A 26,841-nucleotide genomic window follows, 5' to 3' on the forward strand; every position below is an offset into this window, starting at 1 on the left:
AGGAGGGGTAAGCGCTTTGTACTGTTACTTCAATACAAAACTTTTTGTTTGTTACAAATCTCTACAGCATATTATGGTCCGTCGTTGATGAAGAATACCCGTCTAGCTGTTTGCGAGCAATACGCTTGCTATACCGGCGTGTCTACGGGTGTAGAACAAAATATACGACTGGCGCACGCAGTTGAGTGATTTTTCATATAAGTTCATCCTGTGCTGGTGGGATAAGGTTAAAATTGATTCAAGTAAAAAAGTCTGACGGTTCGCGGGTAATCTTTTTCAATGATATTATTGAAATTTATTATTAAAAAAAATAATAATGTTGAAAAAAATAAAAATAAAAACGCAATACCTACAAATTGGTCAAGTAGGCGTCGCGCGTTGTAACAACAGCATATGATGAATATAATATAGTCGATAAAATTAATCCAAGCAAACAAAAATAAAGAAAGTAACGATAGTAATAATAAAATTGGTACGATTATTGGGGGTTGGGGTTTTTTTTTTTTTTTATTTACAAACGAGGATACACCTATGCCCGGATAATAGACTTTACAAATAATTTACTAGAGCTTTTTGGGATAAGGGACGAATGAGGTGTTCGGTGAATATTAAGGTAATTGATTGATGTCCGACAGTTAATCAATCAGTCACGGAGCAGCTTTAGTGTGGTCGACGACACTTTTGCCCACAACGCGATCACGGCGCTGAAGATTCTATCGGACAGTGTCGGCGTTTGCATTGTAAGGAGCTGTTGTGGTAGTAATGGTAGCTATTGGTCGACGGGCAAGTGTTCGTGCACGTAGGTCTTGCCGCCTTCTTCGGTAAACTGCGAGGCCGCGTGCCCGTCGCCCTTAAGTATCCACTTGGTGGTGAGCAGACCCTCGACTCCAACGGGACCTCGGGCGTGGATTCTGGCCGTACTTATGCCCACCTCGGCTCCTGTTAAAAAAAATTAAAAAATAGTATTCAAATTTGCATCACAAACAGCTGTCGAACCGGCTAATCGCAGTGCACGATTTACGGGAACACTCGTTACGCCCTAACCGTACCTAAGTTTAAGCATTGGTCAATTTTATATGATAACGTCGACTGTGTGAGTGAGAGCCTCGATGAAATTTGGTTATTTCCCCCTTATTACAATCTAATAAAATATAACAATAATTTAGAACCTTCGCTGCACAACTATTTCTGGTCATCATACCCTTACTTCACTCTCTTCCAGTACACATCCCCCATGTATAACATCATATATTTTACAACCTTGTTATAAATCTACCTTTAGTTTAATTTTCAAAACTCAAGTCCTAAACTTCACCTAAAAAAGAGAGACCAATGAAAACTTTCTATCCCGAAGGAGAGGGTTAATGATTTTTCCTTGGTTCTCCGCGGTAGTTCTATATCTAAAAGGATATCCCACACAAGTTTGGAACTAATTTGACTATTTGTCAAAATGTCATAGCGTGCGTTGAAAATGTTGTAAACTTATTTGGCGTTTTTCTCGATTTTAAAGAGGAGTGGAATTTGGCTTCGATTTCTGATCCATAGGCTTGCTAAATGAAGAATCGGTCTACTATGAAAATGTTATTTTAAAATAAAAAATAACGTCGATATCTGATCCCTAACCTACTTGCACCGAGCTACTAACTCACTAGCTCTATAAATCACACAGAAAAACCATAATAGGCTGCCTCCTATACCGTAACTTGTCTCAAGCTGGGCCTCATCGTGTGTGCCGACGACTTCCTTTAACCATAGATTACATTTACTACAGATAGGCCACGTTAATGTTTCAACCGGCAACGTTATTTCATCGATGAGGTGCTCGTAAATCTAAAGTTCACAGTGATAAAACTTTTATGGAATCCTAATGGAGACCGTTAAATCAATATACTCAGGCCTATCTTTATAAGTAGGTAATATATGGTAGGTAGTATAGGACAGTGGTTAATAGGTACACACATATATACTTTAATCTATGATTTCATCCACAAAAATAAAATGTTTTACAGTACGTATTATTTAGTGTACAATGCATATAATAGTTTAATATACACCAATAAAGTGTCTATTGGGCTCAGTTTTAAATTTTCAACTATGGGAATTGCAGTCAATTAGCGGTTAAACAAATATCTAACTAGTAATATTTTTTTCAAACGAATACTCTCTTTTAAACGGCTTTGAGCGACTATAAAGAAGTATACACCTATGTATAAATTGTGTTCGAAAATTGTACTTCTTTGGTTTTTAATACAGGTTGATTGCGTTTAGGCTTCTCCGAAGTCACGTTACAACCAATAACAAGGAAATCATTTATTTTATATAATTTATTTATGCTGAAAGTTCACCGATGTATTCGTGTTAAACGGCTACATAATATTTTTCAGAAAAGGCATCATTTAACTCCTTGACAAAAACCCGATCGTCAATCTCCTTAGCTCACCTTAGAATAATTTATAGCTTATTCTGCAGATTAAAAAAACACCAAAACCTATATTAACTTTCGTTTTTTGACGACCCAAAAGGCTACATTTAAACCTTTTGTGATAATTTACAAATATTTTTTCTACAATCAATTTTCTGTTGTCTGTAATACCTAACATTAAGACACTTGTGTGGAAAATAACAATATTTTATTTAGGTTGGCCTTAAAGTAAGTACGACTTCAACCAAACTTTAACAAGCTATGTTGTTTACGAAAGAGAAATATTACTCACTATAGAGATTAGAGACTGACGTTTTCTCTATATCTTTAGGCGTTTCGGGTAGTTATGACGTTGGCAATTAATAATATATTGTAATATATACATCATCATATAATATAAATATACATTTAACTTTTTTTCAAATAGATCTTATTATTCTTTTAATGTTTGCAACAATTGGATGGACATTAAAAATCGTTTGATCTTTGTTGTTGTAACTTAAAGCTTCGGTTCGTATTTTTTACTTCATTTTTTTTAATGCAAGAAAATATAAGTGGTTTTAATATCAGTTTTAACATTTTTGATCTTTTTTTTTTTTTGTAACCAACATCCAACCACAGCGCACCGTGTTACTTGTATACTTGTAAACAATATTGCCGCAAAGCCAGTAAAATGTGTTTTATAATTTCATTAGCAGCGAATGAGGACAAAAGCTATCAATAAATGACGGTATTGTACAGTCTAAACCGTAAATGTTCGGCTTTGGAAAATCCAAAACTTTGTCTTAATTAAAACGAATTCATTTAAATTAATTTCTCTGGAACAATTTATGTCACACTGATTTTAATTATTGTAATTTGGTATTTTCGATGGATTATTACCCAGTGTAAAATTGTATTTGTCAAAGTCTAGTATAACTGCCAATAAATCACTGCCAATTACACAAAATACAAAAATATAAATAAACATTCACATTGTCCTTAAAATATTAAGTGAAACTTATTAAACGGCGCCGATATAAATTTCTGCACAAACGTTATGAGCTATAAATGCTAACTTTCGCGAATACAAGTTGCGCAGGTTTATTGTATTAAATTAAAATTATAACATGAATTAATTACAAGCTAAAAATATAATGCGAAAGGTCCAAGTCCCCTCCATTAGGCAAACTAATAAAAAAATGCATGAATACAAAAATTTGAAACTGCGCCAATTTTGTTGATACAATTTTAAGGAGCTTTGGGGGTGTAAGGCGTTACGGCCGCTCGGTCCGGCTATTTTTGGCAAAGTTGTAGCATTTTAAGGTTGAAAACATAATAAGTTATTGTCTACCTGTATACTAATGCTTAACAATATTTGCATTGTGTTTAAACTTTTTCGAAATGATTTTTCCAACTTAGTAATTGTATATTAACCATATTATCAAAATAGTTTATTTATGATAAAAGTTTTTTTAAACGATTCATTTGAATAACTTCCGTCTTCACGTCGAAAGAGGGAGTGGTAGATTTTAAGTAAATACATTTTTTTGGCTATTGATAGTTAGAGGTGTGCTAAAGAAAAACTGCCGAAAAAACTTAACCGTGTTTTGGCAAATTTATAACGGAAAATGTAACCTAAGAACCATAGGGCTCTGGGTAGCTGATATCACTGTCTTTATCTTTAAAATTCCAATACGGTGTCACTGGATATTAAGATCTAACATGTTGGACTAACGCCGGCGGGCAGAAATGTTGAGCTTGTTTTTGAACAAAATATAATCAAAAAATATATTTGCAGCATTTTTTTTTTTGTGCTATGTGATAAATCGAACAACTAGTAGTACGGCATAAATTATAATATTTGCGTTTTACACATATTCATGTGGTCCGGTTCACGTTGATTATACATATTGGGTGTCTTACCCAGTTAAAATGATTAAAATTTCTCATAGTGTGATTGAAAATTGTGTTTTTTTTAAATTATTCTTTAAGGAATTATTAGCTTTTAATGTAAAGGCGGGAAAGAGATGGGTCGTTTATAGTTAAAGTGGTGTAACTCTAATTTTTTTAAATATACATATGTTTTCTTAGCGAGATCACATTTAGTCATATCTTTCATTATAAAAGAGAAGCAACTCCAATAAGTTCAAATTTCAATAAAAAATAGAAAACACTGGATGAATTCTTGTATTGTCTTTCATACACATTAATTTACAAAAAGGAGATAGTTCACTTTTACAACGAACGACACAAATGCAACTTGGCCCACTATACCACGGAGCATAAACTTGTCCACTAATTTAGACTGTCGTGTCAGAAGAGAACACAACAGTTTCACGATGAAATTTGAAAAAAAAAATAAACTAAAATACTTGATTCAAAACTAGTTGATTAAATTAGAGACCATGTTACAGGTTACAGGCACTTGAAACAAAACTCTACAAGCAATATAGGTGAGAACGCAATACCACTGTGTCCCCAGTCCGGTCCTGCAGTCGTAAGACACCCTGTGCAGCGAACCGGTCGAAAACTGTTGACCGTCACATTTATCGGGCTGTTGTGTTAATCGAACAGCGATTGTTTTCGGTTTGTCAGACAAAAGACATACAAAAACAATCAGAAAAAAAAGGCCAATCGCTAAAAACGTCAAAAGCGCGCGTAAATATGAAATATCGTTGAAACTTTGACGTTTGAAACCACAAAAAAAAAAAATTTGAAGTATATCCGGCTTGCTCGAGCGACGATAACACTATGTACGGTCCCCGGGGATGCATACGTGTGTTTCGGTGCACTCTATATATATATATATATATGCGGTTTCCATATTGAACGTGCCGCTTCTACCTAAACCGTAAAAATATATTATGCATTGTATGTTTAGGGTACAAACAGTATGTTCCCAAAAAACCGTCGTCCAAACCGTTTGTTACCGAAATATGCCCGATAGGCCGCACATATTTTATATTGTAATCCGATGTTGTCAATGAAACTACATCAAATCTGTAATCCCTGTGGAATGAAATTTAATTTACTTAACGCGGCCATAACGTCCGGACACGGTGCTGTAAAACTACTTGCTTCCTATACATTCGATTATCTACAGAACAACTGTACACCCAATATAATAATATATGAAAAAACAACAGTTGTCGATGCTGCAATATTACTGTATATATACTGTCAGGTCCAACTAGATTTCTAGTGCTGACTTCTTAATCCACCACGCTGGAGTTTATGTGATTATTATAAATTATAATTATTATTACTGACCCGGTTCAATTACCTGACCCGGATTAAAAGATGGTTTCGAGGTCAAAGCGTTAGACCAAAGTATGAACATTTGTACAATTGTTGGGTTTTAAAAATGACATCATGGCGTGATAAAACTGTTAGGATATCTGACAATCAGTGATTTTGAAGAATACAATAACATTGGATATTGTAGCATTTAAACAATTCCTGTATTTAAACAGAAATGAAATTTGCCCTTAACCTATACCTAATATTTACTGGTAACCTTACCAGTTACCGTTTTGTTTGATCCGACCGCTTTCTGTATTGTGTTTGTTTCAAAATGAAAATACGATTGAAATATAAATATATTTTTTTCTTGCGTTATAAAATATTGCAGTACAAATATATGCCAATATGAACGTCAAACAAAACGACCCTCTGAGTATAATCATTAACTTTTTTACTTTGCTTTAAAGGATACCAAACGTTTGTTTTTAAAATGAAAGCTTTTTTGATTTTTATTGAAAACCCAAACATTTCAAAGGTATTTGTAATTATTTAACTTTTTATAGTTCGGTACCACAAAAAAAACTCGAAACGGACGAAATTGCCTTAAAGCAATCAAACAAATAACCCAGAAATTTTATTTCTAATAAGGTATATCAAACGCTTTCATTGTTTTGTCCATTTTTTTAATAAAAAATGTTCAATTGGTAAAATGATTGGGAAACAAAAAACTCCGTTTTAAAATATTGTTATTGCATCAAGGGTTTATGTACTAAGAAGTCACACGGTGCCTTGAGCGACAACCGAACGATATATAGTACTATTCCAAGAAATGCTGGCTCGAATTTTTTTTCAAACAATTATTCTAATAACAAAAGAAACCTTACCTTTGTTTTGTTAGAAAATACCTAACCACGATTCGGACCGAAATAATAATAATTACCCACAAAATAAATACTCGCTGAAACCGTTTGTTTTTCGTCCCTATAGGGTATCCCTTATCCTTACGTATACTTATACATATGTACATATACATTTGGGCCGCCAATTACGCTGATCCACACTGTTAATTAGGTATACCAGCAAATATTTCTTAAAACCGATTTCGCTAAACTTGATACAATGAAAAATCTATAACGGTTGACGCGCGTTGCTCTTGCCAATTCCCAAAGCGTTACAATATGCTCGTCGATCGCTGCGAACCGTTAATGGCTAAACCCGAAATTCCTTGTCCTCTCAATGGCACCGTACCCCATTCCCGTTGTAATTTAATCACAAGGGTAAAAGGCATTTTAACATCAACGGCAAAAAGTGACAACGGCCTATAGCGTATTGATTTACATCATATATAGACGGACGAAAATGTCTAATAAATCGTAATTTATTCATTAATTATTATTGTCTCTGGCGCACTTGTCTTTGTGGATCGAAGAATTAAAGCCAGAACATACTTTTTGAAACTAAATGTTGAACAAGTTCATCATTTCTCACAAAAACCGAGAAAAACGCCAAACAAAATTTTCAGCACGAGATTATGCTATGACATTTTGTAAAATATTCAAATTAGTTCCGAATTTAAAGTTGATGAAATATATAGGTTGACCATTTAAAAAGCTTACTTTGATTAGATTTTAACACACAATGGATGGAGTTATTGTTTTTTAAAAATAAATTATAATCGGACAAACTAATAACTATAAAAGTATAAAAAGCAATACTTTTAACAAGTCTAATTCGGTCTAAGGTATTGGCTGGTTCATATAGTAAGTGAATCCCACAGTGTTAGTTTGGAAATGTATTAGTATGTCTTGCAAAGTCTAAAACGTCGTTCTGGGGTTCGGCGATAAACTAACGAGACGTTGACATAGGTCTACTAAGGTCGAATATAATCGAATATAAACTCTGTATAAGCACATAAGAAATAATTTTTTCGACATTTTCCCTTCCAAACTTTAAAGCATTTATTTTTTTTTTTTAGTATTAAAAACGTGTTGGCAACTTTCCGCCAGACACATGTCGTTATTGGTTTCTTTTTTTTTATGAATAAAATACGTGGTCTGAATGATAAACCTTGGAGAAAAGTTTTTTCCCTTTCTATGATTGTTGCCTTCATGCATTTTACATCACGGAACGTGTCGCCCACATACACCTGTTGTTACTTGTGTCGCGGTTTTTTTATTTTTAACTTTATCACTCACAAATAATGCCGTCAAGTCCAAATCACTAAACCCAGCCGGGTCGAACAGGCGGCGATTAAGCGGATTTTGGATGGGGTGGATGATACATTTATTATTTTCCAAACTAACGTCAGAGTTCTCAATACGGGCTCTACATTATGGGCTGTACCAGGAGGGCGGGGTGTAATCCGCAGTTGTTCTTTGTCTTAACTTATTCTAAGGGAAAAAAAATACATGCATCAACGTTTGTCGATCGAATATTGACGTTCCAACGAACGACAACGCACAAACCAGCGGATTACAGACGTTGTGCAAATAATGCAAAATAATGTTATGTACACATTCTAGTCAATCGAGTTAAGTATGTATTTTATTTTACATTAGCAACAATTAGTTTGAGTGCGTCGTTTGGTAAACGTACATTCAATGGCGCCAATAAGTAAAATTTTAGGCGGGGGCAAGGCAAAATAAAAGTTTATGCTTAGCAGAGTGTAAACTAAATAAAAGTTGAATGTTTATTCAACGTGTAAATGTAAATACGCCATTATGCTAAGTATTAATAATTAGTGTTTGTATTGTTATGCATTTTAATAAGTAGAGTAAAAAACAATTATTTTTCAGAGAGGAGCAAGTGTCAAGTGTCGTCCCCCCGGAGGTTCGTGCATTTCCATGTTTTTATTAAATGATCCGAAAAACAGCTATACAAGCTAAAAATTTGAATCAGATTTTAAAGAATCCAAATTCAAATATATTTACAGCATATTTTGTATTTTTAAAATATTGTGTTTAACTAAAAGCACCAATAAAAATATCATGAAAATATTAGGGGATTTGTTTTTTAGAAAAATAGAGAACTATAATATAACAAAAATTAGTATTATCAGATGAAAAAAAGATTATTAGACAGTTATTTTGTTTATATAATTTGTTTCAAGTGTTTTCTTTTAAAAAAAATGTTAGTTTTATTATTTTAATGTATTTACAAATAAATATTGCATAATATTTATATGTATTTATTTTATTAAGATTTTTTTTTTATTTAGACTGCGGTTACAATTGTTGTTCTCAACTAAAAAAAACGTAGAAAACTGAAAACAAATTATTTATTATTAACAATTTGAGTGTTTGAAAATTAAATTAACAAATGTTTTTTTTAGTGCATAATTGGGGGTTTGTTAGTGCATATATAGGCAATTTTGAACGTATAAACGCATGCATTTTTTGGTTGATTTAAGAACATAAATAGCTATTTACGATTGTCGATAAATACTTTTGAAATAACAGCTAATAATCGGGTGTAACATACAATGTTATTGCACTTATATTAATTACTTGAAATACAAATTAATTACTCGAAATACAATCCCTCGTCAGGGAGGGATTCCGGATTAGAAATGCTGACAATGTAGAGGCTGACTGCCTTGGCTCACTATAATTCCACTGTTCTACTAAACAATAGGACATGGCGAGTTTAAACGGCAAAAACATTTTATTAAAAGATTGAACTGAACTGCCGATTTGGCAAGTTAAAAATAATTAAAACCCGCCTTTTTCGTCAAACCTCTTCCGAGCCATTTCGCGCAAATCGATAAGATGTGCGTTTGACATGAAATCGCTAATTTTCAGTTCTACAGATTTAAAGTGTTATCAAAGTTTGAAAAGTACAAAAATACAAGTTTTTTAGTACAGCTGTGCAAGTCACAGAATAGCAAAAGCACACGTCAGAGGTGCACAAGTGTGTATCAAACGAAGCGAATGCGAATGTGTTGTAAATTAAAAGTCGGTGGCCAACTGTAAATCTAAATCGAGTGTACTTCATAAGCGTTAACAGAAAAAACAAAATGAATTTCTTTCGTGAAAATCCAAAATTTGAACTTCTACAAACGAAAAAAAAACAATAATTAAATATGACAATAGTTTGGGAATAATCAATTTGCATTGTATCACCAAGTTTCATAATTACCAAAGTCTACAAGTGGAAAATACAAATTATACGAATGTGTTGTCGGGGGTTATGATAGTTTTCGATATTTCAAATATAATACATATATAAAAAAAATTAAACCCAATTCTAATTAGCATTAATTTTGTACAAAGTACAATATTATTTTATGTAAACAATGGTTTCGTCATTAAATCAAACTACATAACGTGTATATATTGTTAACTAGCGTAACGCAATTAAAAAACAATGATGAAATAATATCATCTGATTTGCATGATATTTTCGCACTGTTTCTCAGTTTTTCTCATATTTTCACCTCGGCAATATCCAACAAGTAAAACAATTTTTCTATTTATTTTTTGAATAAAATAAAATTGAATTGTTGTATTATCATTTTCCAATAATAATATCATGTATATTATAATAAATAATAATCATAATAGATTATTCTTCTTCTTCTTTCTCTTTGCCTTTTTCCGTGCCAAACAAGGTTGGTATTAACATTATAATATTATGACTACGGCGATAAAACACGGAATTAGGTATCGCGTCTCAAGATTATCTTAAGTCGCCTTAGGAATAATTCCCGAACTACTAAGCTGGAGGACGTATTCTGAAGACAAATTTGTTTCCTTTATAACAATCCAACGATAAATACGATGGTGAGAGGGGGCGTCTGGTGTATGACAGAATGAGATTGATCTTTACTAAATCACTAAACGCGTTTATTATGAACCTGAGAAATAAACGAACAGCGTTGGCATTATTTTCGTTGAATACATTTGATTGAAACCCGAATGCCATTCGTCTCGACCGAATTATACAATAGTACGTATTTATGTTAATTGTTTCGCTTAGCAATAACTTGCTGGGTTCAATGAACTTACCCAGGCCAAATCTGAATCCATCGGCAAACCTAGAGCTGGCGTTGTGGAACACGCAGGCACTGTCGACGTCCCTCTGGAATTTGGCGGCGGCGTCGGCTAATGAAATAAACATTATACACGTGTTAGGAGAAAGAGAGAAAAAAAAAATCAATAATCCCAAAAAAACCCACTGTTCTCGGTAATAATGACTTCGGTGTGCCCACTGCCGTAAGTGTGGATGTGGTTGATGGCGGAGTCCAAATCCGACACCAGTTCAATGGCGCACGCTAGCTCACCGTATTCGTGTTTCAGCGACTTGGCTCTGGGAGGTCCGAAAGTCAAACGTTTCGACAACTCGGGTCCCGAGAATATTTGTACCTGAAAAAAATGGAGACTTAAAGGTAATCTCTCACACAAGAGTGTGTCGAGACCGACGGTGCAACCCAAACGGCTCCCATCCATTGTATGTTTTTTCCCAAACGGCTCCCGTTGAAAAAGGTTTTACGAGTAGGTAAATTCCCAAACGGCTCCGGTATTCGGTACTACGCGTATATTATCAAGTCTCTTTAACTTTTCAAAAAAACTTAAACTTAAATTTAAACCTGTAACCTCGTCCTAGACTTTAGCCTACAAACCTAGGATATTTTTAGTTAGCGAAGCGAAGCGACGGCGCCGAGCGAGCGAGTGCCAAAACACTCGGAGACCTACCGTCCTTATCAATACGAATTCCGAATTTGGTAAAAGTGGTAGCAACCCCTATTAAATCTATTAAAATTGTTGAAAAAATAATAGAAAATGTTTCGTTTTTATTCCATAAAAAACTCGCTGACGAAAAGGAATTTGTGTTGTAAAAAACCGGAGCCGTTTGGGAATTTACCTTTTTGTAAAACGGGAGCCGTTTAGGAAAAACGGGAGCCGAATGAGTTACGTCCGGACCGACTGTGTTGTGTGGGCGATAGACAGGAAAATAGAACCTGGAATGAGTGTAGCTGAGAATGCTGGTGGATAAGTTAAGTGACGATAGAAGATAGGATACAAAACGAATACATCTTGGATAGCGGACAAAAATTAGATAAAATGGACTGAGATGGTTCGGACATGTTATGCGAGGAGAGAGAAATAGGAAGCAGTAAGATGGTCACGAAAATAAACGTAAGAGGAAACAAGATAAGAAGAACGAAAAAACCGATTGGATGATAGGAGGATGATGATGTGGAAGTACGTGTCGAGTGCAGGTTTAGGCCGAGGGTGACCGACCTTAAATAGTCGGAATTGAGGCGAAGGAGAAAATAAAGATTGCCACTATTTTTCGGATACTAATTTACACTGCTTCAGTGTGTAAATGAACTAATGTTATCAACGAAGAGTCTAATCAAATCAAATTAATTAATTTAAATCAAACTCATAATAACTTATATCTCTGACCATTTTTTCCACATTTTACCGTTGGTAAGCAAACAACTAAATTCATTACTGTTAAAATGTGACATGGGAGAGCTGGTACTGACGAAATAAAAAAAATATCCATTCAAGGTATATTTATTCGAAATTTAGGAAAGACATTCTTCGTACCAGTCTTTGTATCTGGTTTTTTTTTCTTGAATAAAATACCTTAAAAAAGGCCGAAAACGGCTTCAAACCGTATTGTAACAAACTGACTATGATATGATGAAAAAAAAAAAGTTGTTGAACAATGGCTTCAATTCAGATAGGATGCTTGTTATTTAATATAGTTATTGAAAACTTTATATTTTATTTACTAAGGATAAAAAATTGTCAGCGTTCGACGTCCCGTTTAATGTAAACAATGTGTCAGGTCTTATGTACTTAATAATAATTTGCCAGTCCGTCACAATTGGAAAACGGATAAAATAATATTTATTTTGTACTTCTATTGAAAATACAACGCTGTTTGTTCTCAACTACATCCAACAGAAAATTTCTCTATAAAAAAAACCGACCTATAAGTCATGTTAGAATCATAATCGAGCCCTACAATTCTACAACGACCTTTGTCGACACACGTCCTTTACCTAAACCTCGAGTGGTTTTTGTGTCCAACTATTGCACGTATGTGTGTGTTAGTAGAGGGTTGTAGTATGCGTGTGTTTGATAGAATACCCTATCACGAATGATAACTAAACGTAATATAATGTCTCAAACGATACGCACCTCTTCTTGCTTGAGCATGTCGCAGACGTCATTGAAAAAAGGTCCACCAAAAAGTCCCTCGTGGATGAGCAGCGTTTCCATGGCGTTGCAGGCGGCCGGATAATCGCATTTGGAGTCGCGGACTTTTGTTACAGCAAAATCGTATTAGTACACCGTCGCCGGCAAAGTAATCAAATAGGAATTTGATCCGACCTAAACGGATTACTCACTTATGGTCAGGGCCTTTTCAAGGTCAGCTTCTTTGTCCACGTACACGTGGCAAATGCCCTCGGCGTGCCCCAACACGGGAATGTGCGCGCTCTGGTCCTGGATGCTGCGCACCAAGTCGCTGGACCCTCGGGGTATGATCAGGTCGATGTGCTGCTCCATCGACAACAGGTCACTGATCTCTTCCCTGGTAGACACCTTGATCAATCGCCGATAGGATCAGTTAAAACAACAACAAAAGAAGAACACTGGGCTCCAACACTATCGTGGGGGCTGAAGCCCAGGATAAAAACATTGTTTTAAAGAGATTATTTCATCGTTTTTTTGTATGTGAATTAAGGCGCACCCTGGTTTACAAAATCAAAATTTCCGAAATTGAAATTTGTTAAAAGTTTTTATTAAAAGAACTTTTTTTCATCGTTAAAATCTTAAAAATGCCTAATTTTTTACATTTTAAAAACACTTCTTTTAGATAGCTGTATAAAATATGTTAAGGAATAAAAAACGTCAGCAGTTATATCTTTTAAAAAAGATGTGTCGTTGTTTTCAAAATTACTTTCGACCGAAATTCTGAAGGGATTTTAAGGGTTTTTTAATAGGTCTGACCTTAATAGGCCTCCCCCCTCCACTAGTTAAGCCAACACTTCTTAAGACTGTAATCTACTTAAAATTATGATTAGTCAATAACTAAGTTTTAAGCAATCACTAACAGATTTTAACTTTAGGCAAAGTGTGGTTTATTAATGCGCACATATAAAACAACAATGACCTTCATTCCGCCTAATTATATTTAAACTTGAATTTTTCTAAGAGTTCAAACTTTTTACAACTGATTATTGACCATTAAAAAGTGAATAAAAGTTAAAACTAAGTTGTTCATTTTTAAGTTCTACAAGATCGATGAAGCTTTTAAAAACTTTACAAAAAAATGTAAAAATTTGGAAATTGTACAACATTTAAATGACATAAACAAAAATAAATCCGAAATAAAAAGTAACTGCGAATTTTCAATTATTATTTCCCGACGAATTGTGTGGATACCTTTAAGTCGATCACCCTGTGTAAGCGTTACATATATCATACGAATCGGGTGTAATGCGCTTTCGAGATATTACTTTTTGTTCTTTATGTATAGCAATATTTTCTTCGACGTTTTTTTATTTCTTCCGAACAACGGATCACGTTATTGTGAATGAGAAGAAATCGAAAAAAATATTCGAACATAGAAAAGCTATTTGAAAATAGAACGTTGTAGTAAAATGTTTTACTCGTTTTGTGCGCGGGCCAATCCGAAAGGGTAAAAGTTTATGTGAAAAAATTCAGTAGGCTTTTTCGATAAGCTGTTTTTGGTTGTGTTTGTCAAAATCGAATTCACACGTGTACCATGTGCCGCGTTAGGTATACAATGTGTCTATTGCTTTTTGTCTCGCTAAAATGTGCAAATCGAAACGGTATTTATGTTAGTAGTAATTCCGTTTAGCTCATGATAATTGAAGACTTTTGTGATCCGTCTGACTAGTAACCGATTTTACCGGTTACGGAACTAAATTGAGATTAGCTTTACCCGTGAGTAAAGATGTTTAATTCAAAAACCAGAACCAACTATGCTACATTACGTACTAAAAAGGGATAAAAAAATTATTATAATTACACACATAACATTGTTTCTTAAAAATATTTATAAAGTTTGAAATCAAATACTTATCACACTGTAAAAGATATTATTTAAAAGTATGTGATGACCATTACGGCAATAATGGTTTGGGGAGACACAATCATTAGTGATGTGCATGGATTTAATTTAATTTAATAATCCAAATTTAAAATTTACAGTAAAACCCAAATTTTAAAATCGAATTTTCGGTAACTAATATTAACAGCGATTTTTATTTAATCGATTTTAACTAAGTACTTTGAAATGGGTGTTGCGAAAAAAGTATCGGTTTAATAAGAAAGAAAAAAAATTTTTTTTTTAACTAGCTCATATTAGCAACTCGGCCGTTTTTAGATCCCCACCTGTCGCGCGTCGGTCGCGTTAGATTTACACGCTGCGTATAATATAATAACGATAGTAGTAATAATATATATTATATACAATGTGTACTCGGTGACACAGAACGTGAAACGCTACGGTGAATATATTTACCAGAGATATAGCGTCTTGGGCCCCGACCGAGCTCAACGCTTCTTTGACGACATCCATAAGAGCTTTGTTACTGTGCGACGCCTCTTTGCCTCCTTTTAATAAAAGTCCATTTGCCGAGCTCAGCGCCAGAGCAGCCACCTGTTGACAGCCAAGAGCCACTAGTATCATATATATATATAATATAACATAATAACATTTTACATTATATTCAATCGTGTTATGCACATATAGGCACACACACACACGCGCGCGCGCGGACAGACAGACGATGTACAAACGCCTGGATGAGCGCGACTGAGTGCCGGAACAAAAACAATTCATCGTTCGACTCGGCAAAGGGTTTTCACGTTTATACATAATATACATACATATGTGTGTATATATATATATATATATATATATACCGTAAAGGGTTAATGGTTATTCAAATTTCACGTTACAATTTTTTTATTTTTTTTTTTTTACCATAAAATATAGTTGATTTTGCTAAAAAAAAATGTCAAATAAAATCCCAATTAAATTTAATGGTCAAAAATTATACTCGATGTTCAAGTTGAAAATTTTACTTTTAAAGGTCATATGCTCAGGGATGGCATTTAAAAGCTAAATAGAGCAACCTATGTATTAAATTTACCTAAGAAAAACATAACGAAAATAACGATAACCAGTTTTGGACTAATACTTGTTTAGCTAAAAAGTTATCACAGCTTCCACTATCAGCCTAGTTTGAAAATAGCTACGCAAAATGCGTTTTACACAGCCTATATAATGGCTATAGAGGAAAAACGCTTATCTTAAAACCGATATATGACGCCTTTGCAGTGGGTATGACATATCCATTTTTCAATATATTCAATAATCGACTTAATATTTTGACGTTGTGATATTTTTTTATCCTATTGAACAGCGATAACTTTCGTCGAGAAATCCATGTTATGAACATCTATGAAATATTTCGATAAACGGATATGGCGTTCTCTCTGAAAAGTCATCCTCGATCGATTTTTAAAAAAATATGTTTTAAGCCCTTTGAAACTATTGCGAGGCAAGTAAAACGCGTTTAGCGATTTAACGATTTTACATTTGAAATAGGCGGTAAACTGCAATGATTGTCATTAAATGGGAAATTTAACAGTGAACGTGGACAGATGAAGAAGCGTGTTTATATTTTAAATACAAATATTGTGTGGAGTGAATCATGATAATTTAGCTCAAAACTATCGTTGACTACTAACGAACTATTCTATTATTATAGCGCTACCGATACTTAACGTTTGAGTAAATTTAAAGTTTGTACGTCTCCGGAAACTGTGGGGGAAAAATGATCGTTATAAAGTATGGAAAAGACGACCAATATTATTTACCTACAGACAACAGCTGCGTATTTGTACGCATTGATGATTTCCTGCATTAATTCGTACAATGAAAACAGAACTCACTCTATCAAAATATACAAAGACTGTATACACACACAATATATATATATATATATATATATATATATACCTATTGCATTATAATAATCCCGTTGTCATGTCGGATGAGAGATGAAAATAATATTATTAACTGTTTTCGTCCGGAAGATGGCAACTTCGAAAAACCAATAATAGGAGAATGGAACGCTTCGTTGCTTTGATAATCGGTTTAGATGTATGAAAGCGTAAAGCTCCTGAATAAAATTAATGTTTTTTTTCTTCTCCTTTATATTATTGAAACGTTTTTCGCAAGAACAAACTGTTAAAAAAATACTGGTATACTTTGAACTACCCGCATCCACGTCACTTGGCATAGGTAGCTGTTGTCAACGGTTCACAGCACTGAACTCATAGACCATAATACATATTTTCCTATAAATATCGTCGAGCTAATAACATTTTTACACTACACCCAATGCAGATGGGAATCAACAATTTAAATTTTTATCGACACAATATGGGCTATGAGTTCATAAGACCTTGATTGCGCACAATACCCATTTTTAACATGAACCTTTGATTAGCTAATTTTGTTTTTGTGTTCACCTGCGGCAAGCAATCCGGTCGAGATTCGAAAATGACCAGCAAAACTCCAATCGGTACGGTGACTTGGGTCAAGTCCAAACCGTCGGCGATTTTAGTCCTTTTCAAAACTTTACCGACGTTGGTAAGACTTGATGCGGCGATTTGTTTCAATCCTGTTAACAAACGCCACCATATCATTCGTTAATCCGACACCAGACCCGCATTATTGCCCGACATTTATATGTATTTTTTATTTATTACAACTACTTACCAACGGCCAAGCTTTTCAATTTTTCTGGGGTTAAAGACAAACGACTGACGAGCGGAGCGGCCGTCTTTTCTTTGATTGCGATCGCAACGTCTTTATGGTTAGCGTCCAAAATAGTCGCTTGTTTGCTTATCAACAAATCGGCTAAATTGTAAATAGCCTTGGCCCTGTCTTCGGGCGGTAGTTTTTGCAAAACTCGACTACCATGGCGCGCTGTTATAAAAAAAAAAAAACAGTACAAAAATAATAATAATAATACTCATTCATTGTACCGATTCGTAATTACAGTTAAAAAGCGGTTAGGTTATTTAAAATAGTCATAGGTCATAAATAGTTTATTTTTTGTTTATGTATTTTACATTATGTTCAAATTCGGAAAAACTTACATTATTTTGATTGAGCTTTTAGTTGAACTAAACAATATATTTAGCATTTCATATGGAGTGCTTCATTAAATTTCCGTACGCCTCGTATGAAAAAAATTATTTTAATTGCATTTTGTGTAATACGTTATCATTTTAAGAAAAAACGTTTTTTATTAATTAATTTTTTTTTTCATTTTAATTACTATTTTCGTATTGTAATATGTAAATTGTAATCTAATTTAAGTAAAAAAAAAAGAACATTAACGATGTAATTGAATTTATTTTGTTTTAACTAAGGTTTAAATATGAAATTTAAAATTCCTTAGTACACGGTTTTTATTTTATGCTGATTATTTATATAATATATACTTTTTTTTATCTCGCGGAATAAAATTTATAATAATTCTATTATTCTATTATATAGAAGTGATTATAATAAAAGTCGGTTTGAAATTTTGATTACATGAAGATGTAATGCTAGTTAAAAAAACAATTAAAATATGTGTTATGTATTAGTTACAAGGTTATGCTTAACGGAATTTTTAACTATATCATTTAGTTTCATGGATCATGAATACATATTTAATATACAAAACGTATAATGTATTACACATTGTGGGTATATTAAGCTAACGATCATAGTATAAATAAATAAATGATATCAGAATAACCATATTACTACTTAATTAGTTAAAGTTTATCGCACTAACCAAGACAATGTTCCTACATTAAAATATTAATATGAAAGATTATGAAAATCTAACGGTCGCCAATTCGAAAGGTTTGATTGTTTTAAACGTTTCAAATTTAAATACTTGATAACATTTTTAAATAGCTTTCTAAAAACATAATTCGGTAATTAGTGAACAAGTATGGTTGTTAAATTAGAGAAGTTATTGAAAAAGTACCTTTTTTTTTTAATTAGTATTTAATGTAAAAGCAATTGTAAGCATTCAGTAATGAAGAACTGAAAACGAAATTAAACAAAATTTGATTTTCTCTAATTACTTCAATAACTATATTATACAGAATATATTATCATAAATGTAAATTATGTCACTTTATATGGGGTCATATTCTATAGAAGCTAAGAATATATTTCTTAGAATTTTTTTTCTATCTAAAAAGTTTGGAGGGTTTATATAAAATTATATTGTAAGTAAAAATGAATCTATGATATTTCTGCAAAATTTTCTAACTAGTTGATAACTCAAACTTTTAGATTTTCTGATATGAATTTAAATTTTTCAAAAAAATGTTACATTTAAAAAAAAAATTGAATTTTTGTTTTTTACAATAAAACTATTGTTTACGTTTACTGAAAAAAAAAGTAAAAATATCAATTTTACTTAAACATTTTTACGCTTTATATGGTTTAAAAAACATCTAATCCAAAAAACAAGGAGTAACTAGTTTTGCACCAAAATATTTCTTTCAAGTTGAAAATTTTTTTTATATAAAAACTAGAAAACGTTTTAACTGAAAACTCTGTAAAAATGTTTTAAATATATATAAATACTTAAGTTTCCTACTTAACTTATTATTTTTTAATTATCCTAACACAATTTAGTTTTTAAAAAAGTGTCTTTGCTTTGCCTTATAGTTTAATAGCAATGCTATAAATAACGGCTATAAGTTAAAAATCACTCTGTATAATAATAATAATAATAACAATAATCGTTTGTTTAGGTCATATTGCAATTAGACAAACTTAGTTGCAACTTGAAAAATCTATAAGTTTCTTCGAATTTTTCTCAATTTAGAGATAACTCATTATGTAACTATTAGTCATTTTATCAATACAAATTGTAATTAAAATAAACTGGCCCATTACTTTTATTGCATTTAACTATATTTAACTATTTGATTGCATTTATTGTTTTAGCTGTCGGGGATCAAACATCTAATTAAATCAATGTTTAAAATCAATTTATAGCTAATTTATAGCTTAATATAGTTATTAAGTTTTGGGAATTAAAAATAGTAGTATTAATTAATTTAGTAACTAACATGACATAAGCACAACATCCATAAACTGAATGCATGGTATATATTATAAAGTCTAAAGATATATTTTCATTTTGTAAGTAGGTACTGATTAATTTGGAGAGCTTTATGTACTTGACGGATAAAATATGACACAAATGACAACTGATTTTATTTCTTATATATTAATTATATTATTCCTATTTAAAACATCAATCAATATTGACGTCGACAATGCTAATATTATTACAGACGCTTAAAGAGTATTTAATATCAAACACTGGTAACGAGTACTTAACCATAATCGTAGTCAATTGAATTGTAACTTTTTATCGTAGGTATATTGTGCCAAGTGTGAGCGCCTAATTTTTATCATCCGTTTTTGATAACTTACCTAAACGATAAAAAAAATACTCGATCGATTTGAAAAATACATTTACTACCAAATGAACAAGTCAATGAACTTTGATCGATTACAGAACAACAGTGCATAAGTGATAAAACTTGGCACTCAGATTTCACTGACAATACAAGAGTGCAAGAGTTTTTACAATTAACAAAAACATATATTTCATTAATTTCCATCCGTTAAAAAAACATGGTTCGAGAACATGACTCCGTAGACAGACCATAGATTACAGTATTAAATAGTCAATACTTAAGTATAATTGCACAGCTAAAAAAATGTATCCGTTCGAGGTAGGAATGCTAACTAATATTCAATGATTAACATAGACTCGTGTATTCATTTAAACATACATGTAACTGTTTACTATTAAATTAGCTTATTTGTAAGTTTGCCTTGAAGTTTAGAAATTAATAGAACTTCTCACTCACCGTTTTCGGCTAAAACTTCGACGGGCGCTGTGCCGGTTGTAGGAGCGTTTGTAAAGAACGTGCCAATTTTTCTACCTGCCACAATGGATTTTATTGCTTTTTCTTGCATGCCGTTACAGATGACTACACTGACGCCTTTATTAAGCGCCCACGTGGCCGCTTGCACCTGAAACGAGAGTAATATTATAGGGAAACACGTTGATCGTGTATGAATAAGGCGTGTACGAAATTCAAAATCGAAATTAAATTTTGAACAGGGTCAACTATTTCGATTAGATTCGAATGAGCAGATGCAAAAACAAACTCGCATTGTCTTCTTATCTGACTTTAAACGCGGAACCAATTAAGTCTGTTTCCATTAGAGTTTAAACTTCAACGTAATCAGACAGATACGAGATGTGTAAGTCGGCGTTTTATTGAAATTTTAATGATGGCAATGACTCACCTTGGAGTCCATACCACCTGTGCCCACGGTCGATTTCTTGCCGAACTGAATTATGTCGGCCATGTCGCTGTTGTAGGTCCATATCATTTTGGCGCCTTCTTGTTTAGGCGGTAGTGTGTAAATACCGTCCACGTCGGACATTAGCACCAACAAGTCCGCTTTGACTTCAGCGGCCAACATTGCTGCCAGACTGTCGTTGTCCTTGATGCTAATTACCTGTGAACATCCAATACCAATCTGTATTGTTAATATATGCGTTGTATTATTCCATTTGCTTGTAGATTATATTAATACGATTACAGACTACGAGTAATCTATAGGCATGGGAGAAGGCATTGGAGGAAATTTGCTTGACCCCCAAATGCGATTAATTAGAGCTCAAATTTAGTAGTAAGCCTGGTTGAAATATACAGGTTATTGCACATCGTCTCGAATTGTTATCTTCAGAAATAAAATGGCAAATTAATTTTACTATTACTACATGTTTTACTGTGTACGTATACACTTGATTTGGGCTCCCGTTACGCTGACATATTTGTTTTAACCATCGAATATTTGAATAATTGGTAAAGTGGAACAGAGGAAGTGTAGCTAGAAAATATAGAAGATGGCAACATGTGAGATGTGTCTAAAAAATGGTCCAAACTATGTTGGGATGTTGGAACTATAATTGTAAGTTCCCCTTATCTCCCCGGCGTCAAAAAAGATACCAATAAGATTACTCAACGTTGCCCGAACGGCCATACACTAATAGCCCTGGTAAGCTGGATAAGATAATGGGGAGTTCCCGATATCTTCCCGGCAATAAATAGTAATCCAATAGGACTCCCTCGCGTATGCCGAATGTCTATATTCGGGTACTTCCCAACTATAGACATTCGACTTGTGTGGGGTACACTATTGGCTTCGTAATTATTGTCAGGAAGATAACAGGAATGCCCCATTACTTTCCTAACATTCCAATGCTATTAATGTACGTTTAAATGGCTTACATACCTTTTTTCCTTTGGACTTGACCAGGTTGTCGTCTTGTGGCGGTGGCGTCACCGCGTCGTTGGTGTTAATGATTGGCACGATATTGAGGCTGATCAGCTCAGAAAGTGTGCTGAAAAGATTCTTGCGAGTTTCGTCGTTGTAAAAATCAGGTTTAGTGACCAGCACTTGGGCTATCTTAACGCCATACTGCGAAAACATGGCATCGTATAAGGACATAAGACCCGACTGACCGACGGCAGCAGCTGCTCTAGCTTCCAAACTGGTGGTAACCCCTTTCCTGGTAGCATCGCTTGGAGATAGGGTCTCTCGCATGCTCATCGACATGAGCAACTCTTGGGTGAGCTTTTGCTTTCCAAAAGCTACAGCTCCGCTGGTAACCATTATGCACTCGCGGCCTTCTAAATGACATTCGGCTACCTAAGAAGGTTTATAAAGTGTTATAAGGATAACGAAGGTTTGCGAAGAAACCTATATGAGTCGCCAATACCAAACCCCATTTCATGTATATAAAAAGTTGACATTTCCATCAGTTCGATCTACAGTTGTGGATACCCATTCAAATATATTAAATTACACTATTTCTTGTTATTTTTGCACTTAACTACCACTTGCGACTAATATTGGGCAGCGCTGCACAATAACTCAACTTATTCTAAAAATTATCACCTCTAACCTCTATGCTTACCTCAGTCACCGTAATAGTATTCGCCGCCCATTACAGACTTAACTACTTTATTGTCTTCTCTTTTCATAGCATGTTTTTACCACTTTATTAATTCGAACAAACCATTATATATACCCTAATAGAACCGGGAAGTTGGGAAGGTAATGGTGAGTTTCCGTTGGCTTCTTATTTAATGCTGGGAAGATAATGATAAGTTATCATTTTCTTCCTAACTTTCCGGTGCTATTAAGATAAATTTAACGTTATTATTTTTAATTAATCACTGAAAATATACTTTAGCTATGATATTTGTAATAAACAAATGAAATTTCAGTGTAAATAATATGACAATTGATAACCCTTAATAACAACTATAAGCGATAGGTATATGTATATAAGGTTTGTTTATTTAATGATAAGTATACATAAATATTTTCCAAATCTAAATTTTAAAAGCCGATGAATAAATATTAAATAATCAATTGTTAGTTTATTATAATTTCAATATAGAGATACGTTATTCCAAATGTCACGAATTACTAAATTTACCTTTACAATTAATATGCGTATCATCAGAAAACGTGTAGTAAACAAAATGTTGTATAATTAAAAAAAAAATTTTAATTTAAAAATAGTTCACAGAGTTCAAGGTAAAAGTATTATTTTACTAAGTTGTTTTGCAAGCTGATATTTAAAATTCAAATAGTACGTACCTATCTACTACCTAATATTTTATTAAAAAAAAAAAATTAAATGGCAATCGTAATTAGCCGATATTCAATCAATGTTGAATGGGTACATTCTTTTCGAGTTATTACTATTTAAAAGTTCAAAAAGAGAGAGAGATAAACTGAAATATAATTTTTTCTATTTTAATCCGCGCTTATACGCTCAAAACTGGGTATCGACAAATAATGTAAATACCTAAATAAAAATTATTATTTTCATTACTTCAACTTGATTTAATATTTTAATAGGTAAATAAAATATGTAGGTGACTGGTGTTAAATTACTACGCAAATAAAAATTATATAAGAAAATTCAATTTTTTCTTTACCATACTATTGGCTCGCAAAAAATAGTTAAACCAAGTCAAAGTTTGTGTGGAACAGTAACCAGGCATGTCTTTATCTAAGGACAGCCGTAAAATAAAATGTCGTCAAAAACTCGTTTGTAGGTGCAATCAGTAGCCTCCGTCATAATGAAAAAATATATTAGTGACAAACCCAACTGAACCTCTAAATGTAACATCTCCCTAATAAGTTAATCCGACGTCATAGTCGACCAGGACTAATAGATTTCTACGACAAAGGTAATTGAACATTGTATAAGTAAGCTGATGTAATTTTACTGGGAAACCCGCGTTTTTTTTTCAAATTCAATTTTAGGCTCGCTAGAGTTTTGTGATAATGGTCAGAATATCTTCTTAATATCCGGATATGGCTGTAAAACCGCTTTCGAATGATACGCCATCCCAAATTGTGCGTAGCAGAGTTGCAAAGTGATCAAATCATATTCGGATTACTCGGACTTCGCCAAGTTCTTACAGGTGCTGGTTTATACGGCTGCACGTTCCATTGATGCTAATTGGAATTTTTTTAGCAAAATTACAAACGACTTACTTGTTCGACGATGGAAGCCAGTCGACCGAGAGCGATACCGTGTTCATCTTCTCTAGTGATAACCGCACTGCCCAATTTCACGACCAGACGACGAGCGTATTTCAGTTGCGACCTGTCTGAAAACCCGCTATACTGTGTGTCGGTCGCCTGTAAAGCGCGCTTCAAGTCCAGCTGCATGCTCTTGAAAACCAAATTAAAAGCATTTTGTTTTTATTTTCCAAACGTCTTACGGTATTTTTTTGTGGTCGTTTACCGAGAGCTGGCTGTAGGACCTCTTCGCGCCGTACTGACGAATGCTCGGAGACGTGGATTTCAAACATCTACATATCCTGATACTGTTGGACAACGCCGTCAACTGGCGGTTTTGACGTCCCAAAATCATCGTGATGTGCTGAAGAAAAACAAAAATACGGATCGAATTAAAGCCAAAGTCTTTTTCCAAACTAACACAGACAACACAGGGAATTATACACGGGAAGCACCTAAGAATATCGGATAAGGGATGTTTGCAAGTTTATGAGATATTCTATTTAATTCCCGGGTATGCTACAGCAAGTAAATAGGATAAACTCGTCTGCATTTAACGGACATACTTTTTTAGGTATGAAATAAATTCCCGTTTCTTCTTGCGCTACAACGCTCTATATAAAGTTACTGCTACCATACATTCACTTCTTCTCCATTCCGTGTCTACCTCTGCTTCCCTTCTCAATGATCTCTCTTGTCTTTAAAACTAAGGGGTACACTCAGTGTGTGTACTTTGTAAACTTTTCCATTAATAGAGAAAACAATTAAGGGCTAAGATGGACTCTTGCTCTCATAGAAAATTTGTTTGCTTAATCATACATACACTCGTATTACTTCACTACAACTTAAGTTAAAAAAACAAAATTTACCAAGACTAAACAACAAGTATAACCTAACGAGATATAAAAATATATAATGTGTATGTTTTGACAGAACGGCATTTTCAAACACAAATTTAAGTATAAAATAAACGAATGATTTCTACTTTTTTTATACGTTGGTTGTAAAAATATAGTCATTATAATAGATTCCATTGTTTAGCTAACTTTATTTTTTTATTTCCCATATAGATTTTTTCCTTTTAACCGCTATACTGAAGACCCATAAACACTAAATGAGAAATACTCATTAATGTCATTTATACTTGATGTTTGCTTTAACATAAAACTATTAGCCACGCACTGTGAACAAAACCACACATTGTCGATATCCAATATCAATCAAAAACAACATATTGATTAATATTAAAAAATCACTAGTATTTTTTTTTAATTAAAACAAATTCATTAACATTATCTGTACGGTAATGTTCTATTTTATAAAATATTCAGACAGACGTTATATATATAGGTCTTGCACGAGACATATGCGAATTGAATAAAGTACAAGGTAAACTAGAAATATTTATAACTGCTAGCAATTATCGTTTGCTTAGCTTAATACGTCTCGTGGGTCATAGTGTTTTCGACTAATCCTTTGCGTGGAAAACACATTCAAATCGAATGCTAGAGTTCCAAAGTCGTTTTCTCGTTATTGACGGAGAAAAAATATATATAAAATATACAATCTAAATAAAAAATCTATATAAAATATAAAACGTGAAAAGCTGGATGTGACGATAAATGCGTTGGCTGCGGTTAAATGCTGGCAGACTTTGGTGGGCCATCGATTGTTGTCAAGTCGGAAAACGCCGCGGTGCTAAACCCCCAAAAAAAACATAACAATATAATATTTTTTATTTATGTATATATATATTTATATTCTTCGACGGTGATGCGAGTTTAGCAAGCGTGAGTAGCTGCCAATAAAAGTTTTAAAAGCGTTCGGTGTCGTTAATGCGGTTCCGGCCACGCCCGCCCGCAACGCTAACACATCCGGCTAATTGCGGTATTTATAATAATTATTTTGAAAAAAAAAAAAAATAATTACGTAATATAAAAACTCACTTTGTCGGGTGGCAATATTTGTTCGTAAAACGGTTCGCCAAGTGCGGTGAAACGCTTACGGGGAAAAAAAACTTGGCGGCAAACAATGGAAAAGAAAAATATGCAACTATCCAAAACGCGAACGTTTTACCATAAAATAGAGTTCAACGCGTTGATTTCGTTCTAGTAATTGTAATAATATTAGTTGCGTTGGTTCCTTACCTTCGATTGAGAGATGCAATGACTCGAGGAGAATACCTACAATACTTTGCAAGTGCCCGGATCGGTTTCGGGTCCGGATTTCAACTGATTTGACAGCCAGTAGCTAGCGGCTAATAGAGCACTGTAAGTTTTTAATTGAACCCTGAACGGTCCATAAGATGCCTCATGCGGTTATCACAAAAGCAGATAAAAAAATATCAATGATAACAACAACACCGTTACTCCTCCTACATAATAATATGAAACGATTGTATTCCTGGGTACCTACTCTCACCTTTGCCGTCCGGTCGCTACAATACAATAATATGCTTATCGTCGATCCTTGTA

At 33.5% G+C, this 26,841-nt stretch overlaps 1 protein-coding gene across 3 annotated transcripts; it reads right to left on the reverse strand.

Annotated features, from left to right (window-relative positions):
• Positions 1 to 259: 259 nt before the first annotated feature.
• On the reverse strand, positions 260 to 26,656 carry LOC126833367 (delta-1-pyrroline-5-carboxylate synthase). Of its 3 annotated transcripts, none has more exons than XM_050564664.1 (14): positions 26,515 to 26,656; positions 24,594 to 24,731; positions 24,341 to 24,520; positions 22,055 to 22,471; positions 21,059 to 21,274; positions 20,614 to 20,779; positions 17,429 to 17,638; positions 17,179 to 17,330; positions 15,158 to 15,295; positions 13,014 to 13,209; positions 12,805 to 12,926; positions 10,824 to 11,010; positions 10,654 to 10,749; positions 260 to 939 (listed from the first exon to the last, which is right to left on the reverse strand). In XM_050564664.1, the coding sequence occupies exons 2-14, from the start codon at positions 24,720 to 24,722 to the stop codon at positions 770 to 772; spliced, it is 2,379 nt and encodes a 792-aa protein (XP_050420621.1). In that variant the 5' UTR covers positions 24,723 to 24,731; positions 26,515 to 26,656; the 3' UTR covers positions 260 to 769. The 3 variants fall into 3 exon arrangements, with proteins under 3 accessions (XP_050420621.1, XP_050420619.1, XP_050420620.1); XM_050564662.1 differs by having other exon boundaries at positions 21,059 to 21,295; XM_050564663.1 differs by lacking the exon at positions 26,515 to 26,656 and adding an exon at positions 26,314 to 26,505 and having other exon boundaries at positions 21,059 to 21,295.
• Positions 26,657 to 26,841: the final 185 nt, after the last annotated feature.

This window comes from Adelges cooleyi, unplaced genomic scaffold (genome assembly GCF_023614345.1).
Source record: "Adelges cooleyi isolate 19-005CV unplaced genomic scaffold, UGA_ACOO_1.1 ACOO_flye_CR_arks_rails_tigmint_CR_PRNA_2, whole genome shotgun sequence".
Taxonomy (NCBI): Eukaryota; Metazoa; Arthropoda; class Insecta; order Hemiptera; family Adelgidae; genus Adelges; species Adelges cooleyi.